Consider the following 10774-nt stretch of genomic DNA (forward strand, 5'->3'; position numbering starts at 1 on the left):
AGTGCACCTGCTGCCGCCCGCGGGGCGCTGGGCTGGGAGAGCTGCGGCGCGGGGCGGGGGGTGCGGGGGAGAGGACGAGGTGGAGGAGGCAGAGGAGAAGATGGAGGAGGGAGAGGAGGAAATGGAGGAGGGAGGGGAGGGAAAAAGCAGGGGAGGAGGGAAAGGAGCCGGAGGGAGAGGGGTAGGAGGGAGAGGGGAGGAGCGCGGGGAGGAGTCTGCAAACTTTCAGTTCGAGAGCATTGTGGGAAGCAGCCATGGTCTGAGGCGGGCACCTCACCTGTCAGCCGCGCGGGCTCCTGCGCTCGCCTCGCGCCCTCGTGACCCCCGCGCTCGCCACTCGCCGCTCGCTAGTCGGCGGGCGGGGGCGGCGGAGGCCCGGCCACCATGGTGAGTGACCCGGGAGCGCGCGCCGGCGGGAGGCACCTGCGGCGGCCGGGGGTGGGGAGCCGCCGCCAAGTCCCGGTCCGCGCGCGCCTCCGGTCGCGCCGCCGGACGGGGCGGACGCGCGGGCCACCGGGGACGCCGGTCAGGGACTCCCGCGGCCACGGGCGTCGCTCCTTCATTCATTCGCTCGTTCGCTGAGCGCGTCGCCTGTGCCGGGCAGGGGGCCAGGCTCCGGGTGTCGCGGGGTCCCGGTGGACCTGTGCTGGCGGGGGGGGGGGGGGCTTACATTCTCGGACGAGGCTGTGGACGGAGGGAGACGTGTCGTCTACCTGGAAAATAAGGGTTACCTGCGCGAGTGAAGTCTCCGCGAAGGCCTCTTTGGGGAGGCGACATCTGAGCTGTTGGAGGTCCTGAAGGGGCGCTGCCCGGTGTGGGCGCGGACAGAGCAAAGGCCCAAGAGAAGACACTCTTGCTGGTAGAGTTGATACACAGAGATCAGAGCCAGTTGAGGCAGGTCCTGGAAGGAGTTGGGGTCTTATTCCAACGGAGTTGAGCCTTGGGAGCGTTTTTCGCAATATAACAGACCTTATTCCTCCTACACTGAAAAAAAGGCCTCTGGCTGTTGGTGGAGAGTGGACTGGGGTGTGTGTGAGGAGGGGTGTCAACGTAGAAGCAAGGAGACGAGTTTCTGTGCCCCAGGTGAGAGAGATCCTGGCATGCACTTGGGTGAAAACTGTAGCTTCCGGGGCCTCTTCCAGTGCCTTCGGTCGGGGGGCTAGTGTTTTGAGAGTGTGGGGTCCCCCTTGCCCAGGTGAGCTCACTTCCCAAATATAAGCAGGAACAGAAGTGACCTGCACTCTGAGGGCTTGAGCGCCCACCTCAAGCAGGAGCAGAGGGCCTGTGGCTTCAGAAAGTTGGTGGACAAGGACTGCAGTGGGGTGCTGAGCCCCTGGACAGGAAAGCCACAGATGCTGGTCCCCGGAGGAGGTTTGGTTGCACAGGCTAGAGGTGCCCTGGTTGTTTGTTGAGGGTTCCTTGTAAGTACAGCACGATGCAAAAAGGAGGCTGTAAATAATGGAGCAGCTCTGTGGGCTTGCTCAAGTTTCCCAAGGAACGCGGTGACAGTGTGCCTAGATCGCTGTTATCATTTGCCTAATGGAGGGTGGAATAAGGCCCTGGAATTGCTGAGTAGCAAAATGCTGCTTCCATCCCGACAGCTGGGGCAGGATCCTTGCTCTAGACAGTGCTCGCTGTGGAGTTTTCTTTTTCCTTGCTGGTGTCATATAATCAGGTAAACAGAAATGTGTGAAGTTTCCCTAGCTTTTCCACCAGGCCTTGCCCAACAGAAATGTTCATGTTATTATTGAGCACTTCTGATAGGCCGTGCGGGATGCTCAACCCTTCCCATTCACTGTCTCAGGCAATCCTTGCAGCAACCAGATGAAGGTAAGTATTATGCTCTTTGCCTTTTACCTGCTCTGACTTGTTTCAGCAGTGTGTTCTTGGACAGTCCTCTTGGCCTCTCTGTGCTGGTTTGCTGATTTGTGAAATGGGGATAATAAGAAGGGGTTCTCCAAGTGCTGTCTGGGGACCCTAAGGAGTCCCTGAAACTTTTCAGAGGTCCATGAGACCCAAGTATTTTCATAATAGTTCGTAATAGCACTATGATATTATTTGTCTTTTTAACATTCATTCCTACGCAACTCTATGTGGCGTTTGCTTGAGACTAACATGCCCTGGGATAGCGTGACAGTTTGAATGCAGAAGCAGCTCAGGGAGTCCAGCTGCCTTCTATTGAGCCAGACATGAGGGAGATTTGAAAAACTGTAAAACTGTGCCACTCTTCTCATGAATTTTTTTTTCTTTGGAAAATATTGTGACTGATGATAAGAAAGTTATTTCTGTTAGTGTGTGAAACTACTTAAAAAATGAATTAGTAAATATCTAAAATTTTTTTCCCATTGAAATGTATATTACAGTACCTACCAAGGGAAGCAACCTACATAAATAAAAGGTCTTGGGCGTTATCTATTTTTAAGAGTGTAAAGGAGTCAGACACAGGAGTCATTAACTCTGTGAGTTAATGCAAGTGAATGCATTTAGAGCAGCTTTGCCCACTGTAAGAGCTCAGGGACTGTGGCATCTCATCTGGTCTTCCTGCCGTGAGGTGACCCTCCCTGTTGCCCAGCAGCTTTGGCTTTTTGGGAGGGCAACTTGGTGACTCCCCGTCTTTCTCTTTCTCTTGCTCTGTTCCTGACTTTTGCCAACTCTTACTCTAGGAAACTGGAAGATGCTTACAGCATCCCACCTGCTACCTCCCCACAGGAAATGGTTCTTCATTCCCTTGTGCCAGTGGTCCAGATTTCTAGCACAGAGACTTTATACCTCCTGACTCTTGGGACTGTGTTTGTATCTGGATTATCTCGTTTGAATCAACTTTGTACTTGTGCACCCTGTCTTTGTTTTTGAAACCTCTGCCATGGAAAACAATGTGGGGTTATTGTGTTTCAGGGATTCCCGTGATTTCTGAGCCCAGTGTACTTAAACATCTTAGTGGGAAGAATTTACTACTGAATGGTTGACAATGTTGATGGAAGAAGGAGGATTTTTCTTTTATTTCTTTATTCTGTTTTCCTGTAAGAAAATAGCAGTGGGGATTTAGAGGGTGACGTTTGAAAAGCTTTGGGGACACCTTTGGTAAAAATGCAAGTCGACTTTGCTTTATGTAGTCCGCATACTTCTGAAAAGTTAAAGTGACTTTTAAAACCACATTGTCAACAAAATAGAGGAATTACCCATTGAAAGAAACTCAAATAGTGACCAGTTTTTTGAAATATGAATCATCATCTTCTTGTGCTGCAGATCCAAGTCTTATAACGTATGCTCTTTATCTAAAGTGAGATAGACTTACACACACACAAAAAAAAATCCAAATCACGGATTCTTTGGTGTAATTTTAAATCTTCCTTTAGAGAGAGAGACCTGCCCAAGCTGAACTGTGAAGCCGTTTCTTTATGAGAATTGATGTTAGTTTGAAACAGTATGAGTGCACCCTTCTCCTAAATCAAGTAATTCAAAGTTGCCCATGGTCATCCTCATCTTACTGAATTACGTGGAAACAGGAGGGGTGAAGAGGAGTTGCAGAGGGTGAGGCGGGGAGAACTCTAACAAGAACCTGGAGATCCTGCTATGCTCCCCCTCTCCCCACCCAGTATATCAATTTAATTGTCCCAGGCTTGAGTGAATTGTAATAACCGTGTCATTATTTTGGCAGTTGAAGTTCTAGTTCGAGGGTTTAGTAGTTTCTTACAGTGATGAGCACTTTCCTGCTCTGAGGCCTGGTTTGGGTTGCTGGCCAGCAGTGAGTGTGGAGTAGAGGGGGTTGGGAATAGGGGAGGGAAATGTCCCTCTGTGGTGTTCAGTTGTCTCCAGAGGGTAAACCACAACAGCCCTTCCCCAAGGTCTCCCAACAACACCGGTGAGACTTGTATTTACCCCTCTCCGGGATTGTTACTTCTGAGTTCCCATAACTGGCTTCTGTGGCAAATGCCATCAACAGCTTTCAATTTTTATATGGCCTTTTACCAACAGCATTGGAAGGAAGTGGTCAGCAGATTGTGTATTTGCCACAGGGCATTTTCAGTGTGTGTCCTTTTGGGTCCCATGAATGATTTGATTATCGGCTGAGACAGAACGGATAAAGCTAACCCTCCTCCCCACTCCACCCCCCAACACAAACAAAGAAAACTCCTTGAAGAGTCCCCAGAGATAAGCATTTTTGGATATCTCCATGACTCATTCCTTCAATATTATTTTGTTGTTACAATGGCCAGAAGTTCTCCCAGTGGTCTGAGACTTCACTGGGGTAACTTCTTTCCTGGGACCCTTACTTACCTCTCAGAAAGTCTCCTTTCTGGCATATCTTGTTCTCCTCTGATGGAATTCTTTGTTTTCCCCAAAGTATCCTAGCCATTTACCCAGGAAAAACTCCCTTTTGACCACCCGGATCCCCCAGATCCTGTGATGTGAGAGGCTGCACACAGAAACCAAAGGCAAAGCCCCTTGAATTCTTTCAGGGCTGCACTGACCTGTCTCACCAGCATCCTGACCAGCTGGAGAAAATGTGCTCATTATGTGGCTCCTGATAGGATAAATTGTGATTTTTAACTATGATAAAGGAGTGCTGCAAATTATTTACATTAGAAATGAAATGCTCGCTGCCTCCCTCTGTCAAATAAATAAATAAAATCTTTAAAAAGGGGGGGGCACCTGGGTGGCTCAGTCGGTTAAGCGTCTGCCTTCAGCTCAGGTCATGATCCCGGTGTCCTGGGATCGAACCTCGAATCGGGCTCCCTGCTCGGTGGGAAGCCTGCTTCTCCCTCTCCCACTCCTCCTGCTTGTGTTCCCGCTCTCTTGTGTTTCCACTCTCTCTGTCTCTCGCTCTGTCAAATAAATAAATAAAACCTTTAAAAAAAAAAAAAAGAAAGAAATGAAATGCCATTGACGTATTATGACATATTATGAGGAAGCTGGCCTTTGAAAAATCTCTGACAGAGTCCCAGGTCTGAGAACTCAGATCTGAAATGGCTTTCTCTAACGAGTTTCTGAAAAGTGCCTGGGGGAAAAGAATACAAGCGTTCATTAGTCTCTCAGTGTGATGGGACATAGACCTAATGCACGTCCGGTCAAGAGGAAGGGCATTCAGGATTCCATAATTTAATGTCCTTGATGGATCTTTTCTAGCAGGATTTCAGGGCTGGTAAGAAATGGTGGGTGTGTGGTAGGGTTCAGTGGATACTTAAATACTACAGGAACCTTCTTTCCACACTGGGTCATTAAAGAGGGGAAACTGAGGCCATTGCTTGCAAGCTGCCATGCTTCTACTCATTCTTTTTTTTTTTTTTAAGATTTTATTTATTTATTTGTCAGACAGAGAGAGAGCGAGAGCACAGCAGGGGGAGCAGCAGGGAGAGGGAGAAGCAGGCTCCCTGCTGAGCAGGGAACCTGATGCGGGACTGGATCCCAGGACCCTGGGATCATGTCCTGAGCCGAAGGCAGACACTTAACCGACTGAGCCACCCAGGCATCCCGCTTCTACTCATTCTTATGGAGAAGGGACAGCAAGGGATAAACGTGACATATACAGATCATCTTAGATTAAAAAACTTCTCTACACCGAAACACGAATGCACTTGGGTCCAAGATGCAAAATTCATACACTTTAAAGATAAAAACCTAAGAAATAGCTTGTTTATGGCTGGCTGCTTAAGATTAGCATACTACATCTCACAAAAATGTTGAGCTGGTATTCTAGGGCAGGGGTAAGAAAAATTTTTCTGTAAAGGGTTGGGTTGGAAGTATTTTAGGCTTTGTTGGTCCTATAGTCTCTGGTATTGTCATTTAACTTTTCTATTATAGAATGAAAGCAGTCATGGACAAGATGCAAATGAGTGTGCCTATGTTTTTTTTTTTTTTTAAAGATTTATTTATTTATTTGAGAGAGCGAGAATGAGAGAGAGAGAGAGTACATGAGAGGGGGGAGGGTCAGAGGGAGAAGCAGACTCCCTGCTGAGCAGGGAGCCCAACGCGGGACTCGATCCCAGGACTCCGGGATCATGACCTGAGCCGAAGGCAGTCGCTTAACCAACTGAGCCACCCAGGCGCCCCGAGTGTGGCTATGTTTCAATAAAACTTTATTTATAAAAACAGGTGGAGGGCCAGAACTGGGCTGTAGGCTGTGGTTTGTTGACCTGTGTTCTAAGGTAACTTCCATTAATTCACTGTATTTGACAAATGAATTGGACACAGTGCTCTAGGTAGGACTGGCTATATAATTTGTGGCACCCAAAATGAAAATGTAGGGTCCCTTGTTAAAAAATTATTGAGAATTTCCAGATGACTGCAGAGCATTAAACCAGGTGTAGGATCCTTCTGAACTCAAGGCTCCAGGTAAGGACCCTATGTTCATGGAAACTATCCCTGGGTCTAGGCCCCAGAGGTTGTGTTTAATAAATCAGAAGCTCATACTGTCCCGGAGCCCATGTTCTTGGTGGGGAGTTCTCTAAACTTTCTAAATATTCTGTATCAATTACACAGAAGAAGATATTATAGAGCATTGGTAAATCATCATCTCATTTTTACTTCATGGAATTTGCAGACATTTCTGAGGCGGGTGATGTGGGGACTAGTCGGGGCATGTGGAATTGGGAGCAGTCCTGGCCTTGGTGCCTACTTCAGGCCCTGCCATTTCAACCCTTTGTGGCCTGAGGAAGTGGGTCCCTTCATCCAGCTGACTCAGCTGGCCCTTGGTCACTTCCTGAACCAGTTCTGGCTGGACAGAGAGTTCAGGATCCATATCCTTCTCCCAGGCATTGCCTTTGTCCATGTCCCCATGGAGCCTTGGGTGCCAGACCTCATGGCTTCCCCAGCCCCTCCCAGGTTTGCCCTAAAAATCTGGGTGTGGTATCTTTTGTCAACATAAATCCTGTACATTAGCTCCCCATTTGTGTAAAATAAGGCAGATATGCCCATACAGAAACTGGGAACTTTTAGCAGGATATGCAAGAAACAGTGATTCTTTCTGGGAAGGGCTCTAAGCATCTGCCATGGTTAAGTTTTACTTTTTATTGTATGTTCTATTAGGCCATTCGGTTTCCTCTATTTGAATGTTATATCTTCTAAATTATATGAAAAACGACTTTTTAAAATTTGTCATTTATATTACTTCTCCAGCAAAACTCTGTTTTGTTTTCCCCCATTTTTTAACTTCTTAAAGTTGGATGTGTCTGGAATTGGGATGGAAACAGAAGTTCCTGAAAATACATACACACACACACACACACACACACACACAGAGGCTTTCTCTAACTTGGGCTCTTGGCCAGACTTCTGAGATTCCTATTTGTACCTTGCTTTCATATGAGAATTGAGAATAGCCGAGGGGGCAAAAATGTGATTCATCTTTCTCATTTCAGTGACTCTGAAAACTTTTGCCAATAATGTAGAATGCTTCTAGTCTCTTTATAGGACTAAACCATTAATGTACAGAGATGGCTGTCAGATCACCTGGGGTTGGCCTCTCTGCATTCAATAGAGAGCCAAGCATTCCAGTGAGATTAAGAAGTCATGTCCCTGAAAAAGTCCAGAAGGCCCCTTCGAATGTGGCATCAGATTCTGATTATCACTGAACTGTTCTGCCCCCAATTTCAGTGTCTGCTGCACACCCCCAACTTCCCTTGCCTTCCTTAAAAAAAAAAAAAAAAAGAAAGAAAAACATCAACTTTTCATTACGCAGGTGAAACTAGAAAAGACTCGGAAAAAATGTTGTTTTCAGAGAAGTGTCAGAACTTCATCGGGGGACAGGACATGCTGTTGGAAGACACATCTCTGTTGTGTAAGTTACTCCTTCCCTGTGGAAGTGACACACAGGGCGTTTTGCCCAGCTTTCCCCCGCTGGAGACACTTGCAGAGGCCAGTGTCAGATGTCAGGGCAGTGTGTCCAGGAAGAGAATGAGATGAGGGAGACAGCCCCAGGCCCTGCATGTAAGCTCTGTGATCTTGAGCACTTTGCTTATCCCTCTGCACTGGGCCCACTTCCTCAATTTACCTGAAGATCGAACAAGATAATCCAGTTGAAGCCCTTCACGTGAGGCCTGGCACCTAGAATGCATTCCATCAACCTTAGCTAGGCTATTTTTAAAAGAAACAGGAAAAAAACTCACGAAATGTTTAAAAATGGTTCATAAGTTGTTTTTTTTCTCCCCCTAGGAAACTTATTTGAACCAATGAACTAAAGAAACAAAATATCGTAGACTGTAAACACGGGGGAGGTGGGAGAAGGTAAGGGTTATTGTGAGATCACAGTGTTTTTCCAGTGTGATTCAAAACCCAGTGTATGTCTAGAACATTTTTCTTGTATTTCTTAGACAGGTACTTTCAGTTTCTTTACCAAGAAGCCAAGTCCTCAATTCTAGGTGCACTACCTTTCAAAGCCTGTTCGGCCTCGTGACTTCCATACTTTAAGGATTCAGATAATCTACATCAACAGTCTTGGTAAAATAAGAGGGAAGGGGAGACTTGATTGTATAACAAGGCAGATCCGTCTCTCAGACTGAATCTGAACTTTGAAAGAGGATGATGGATGTGCCATCTCCCGCCTCCTAACAAATTTTGTTCAGGCTATACACATCGTTGTCAAGGTATAAAGGCCCTGGGGACGGATTTTTAATGAGTGCCGGGTAGGCTGCAGTAGGAAGAAAATGAAAGTTCTTAATCAACATTTAAGTGGTCATTACCGTGCAGGGTGCTGAGGTTAGCATAGTAAGCATAGCCTCTCAGACTAAGTTTGTTCCTGATCACAAAAAAATTCACATTAAGAAAGATCAAATAAGCATCACTATGAAATACGGATAGGGTCCCAAGTTATTAATGTTTCATTTGACTTCAAAGTCATAGTGAAATTTGCCTGGAATGTCTACTCTCTATTTCTAGTATCTTTTTGCTCCTTAAATGATTTGAAACAGAACTGAAGGCCAGTCTGCCTCTCAGAAGACTCCAGGCGAAAAACCTAATTAGAGGAGTATTTACTATAAGACCAAAATTAAATGATTAACAGGTATTGTTGGTACATTCCAAATTGATTACACTGTCCAGAGGAAGTGATAAATGAAAAAATAATATGTGAATCACTTTTCAGGTTTTTTTTTTTTTCTCTCACTTAAAACAAGAACTCTTTGAGTTCTTAACTGGGGGGGTTATTAGAAAAGAAACACCCACAAGTGTAAGATCTGTTTCTTGATTACAAGAAACTTGTGTCGTTGGGAAGAAATGTCTCACATGCATAGCAAATCTAGATGAGTGTGGGAGTGGATAATTAAGCACCAAAGTATTTTGCTCAGATTATATAATTGCTGCAGGAATTCGTGGAGCAGGACTTGGGAGGGGCTCATGGGAGAGAGAGAGGCATGGGACTGAGTCCAGAAGGGCAGGGCGATCCTGCCTTTAGCTTTTCAGAAGAGAGCATACTGTGCGTGTGCTGGATGTGCGTGTGAGTGGCAGGGGTTAATAAGCAGGCCGGAAAGACAGGCAATTATAAGGAAATGCAAATCCTGGAGGAGAGCCTGGTTTCTCACTGATGCCCCCTTGTCTAACTTTTCTCTCCCATCAGCCCCACTAGGACAGGATTCATCCGGTATCGTCCGGGAATGAAAACTCACAAGTGGATTTTCCAGATAGCTCAAAAGGACAAAGTTTTTTTTTTCTTTTCTTTTTTTTTTTTAATTTTAGAGGTAAAAAAGATGTTAATACCCTCTGCAAGCATTTGGGGAAGTGGATCAAAAGTAGCTTGAGGCTTGTCCAAAATCAGGAGCAGCCTCACTTCATTCCTTCACTCCACTGCTTGGTTTTGGAGACGAGTTGCGTTCTTAGCAGCCAAGGTGCAGTGTTACTGAAATTGCAGGTGTATTTAAGAGTCTGTGTGTCTGTCTGTGTGTGTGTGTTGTCTCCGAGTGGGTTAGTTCCCTGGTGTATCTCTAAAACACCATCTGCTGTTCTTTCCCTCACCTACCCTGCATGTCTGTCCCCAAACTCTCTTCTACCACTTTCATGTCTGTTTCGAGAAGGAAAGGTCATTTTAATGGCAGCATAAGACAGACATCACTAGAAAGACAGAAGAGCATAACACTTGGAAGGATGGCTGCCCTGGAAATAAGGGGACTCCGGGTCATCACCAATAGCTATGACCTTCACCATTCCCCTACCTCCCCAGGCCTGTTCTTGCTGTCCCGTGAGGCAAGCACGGACCTGAGGCATGCTCTTAAAAAGTCCTTTCTGGCTCTCACAGTCTGTGATGAGCCACAGGACAATCCTCTGCCTTTCCAAAGCTAATATACACTATTTTCTGAATGTGTCAGAATTGGAGACAGGGCTGGCCTGATGCTCAGTTGTTGATCCGTGTGTCCTCATGTTGCTCTTGATGAGGACTTGGGCTTGTCCTCACTGCAGCGAGCAGGTGGAATTTTCATGTCCGCAGCTGGCCGGAAGGAATGATGGCCGCACCAACACAGAGTGCACGTAACTAGATAGTGAGTCACTGCATTGCTCACACTTCTGTTTGTTTACGGAGTCTAGGCACGGTAGTAAGTGCAATTTTAGCCTCAGTCAGGTGTAAAAGAAACACAGCATTATCATTTTGCTTTAGGTCAAAATTACCGAATACCTACTGTGGTCTAAACCCATACCTGGAGATTATGAAGAGCTATAAAGGAAACAAAACTGATAATGCTTCTGATCCCATGGCGGGGGATGCGGGGGGACATATACATAGAGTAGCTTGTATGCTACCCTAAACTGTGGCTTTCTTCAAAGAATGTTGAAAATGAAGATGTGGTCA

The 10774-nt window shown here is 46.3% G+C and overlaps 1 protein-coding gene across 1 annotated transcript in view; it reads left to right on the forward strand.

Annotated features, from left to right (window-relative positions):
• Positions 1-236: 236 nt before the first annotated feature.
• AP1S3 (adaptor related protein complex 1 subunit sigma 3) overlaps positions 237-10774 on the forward strand; it is a 30106-nt gene continuing 19568 nt past the window's right edge. The window contains exon 1 of the mRNA XM_081813499.1: positions 237-387. Within this exon, the coding sequence (XP_081669625.1) occupies positions 385-387 (3 nt within the window). The 5' untranslated portion in view covers positions 237-384. The remainder of the gene's footprint in view (positions 388-10774) is intronic.

This window comes from Leptonychotes weddellii, chromosome 3, assembly GCF_054177405.1.
Source record: "Leptonychotes weddellii isolate Sample4059 chromosome 3, ASM5417740v2, whole genome shotgun sequence".
Taxonomy (NCBI): Eukaryota; Metazoa; Chordata; class Mammalia; order Carnivora; family Phocidae; genus Leptonychotes; species Leptonychotes weddellii.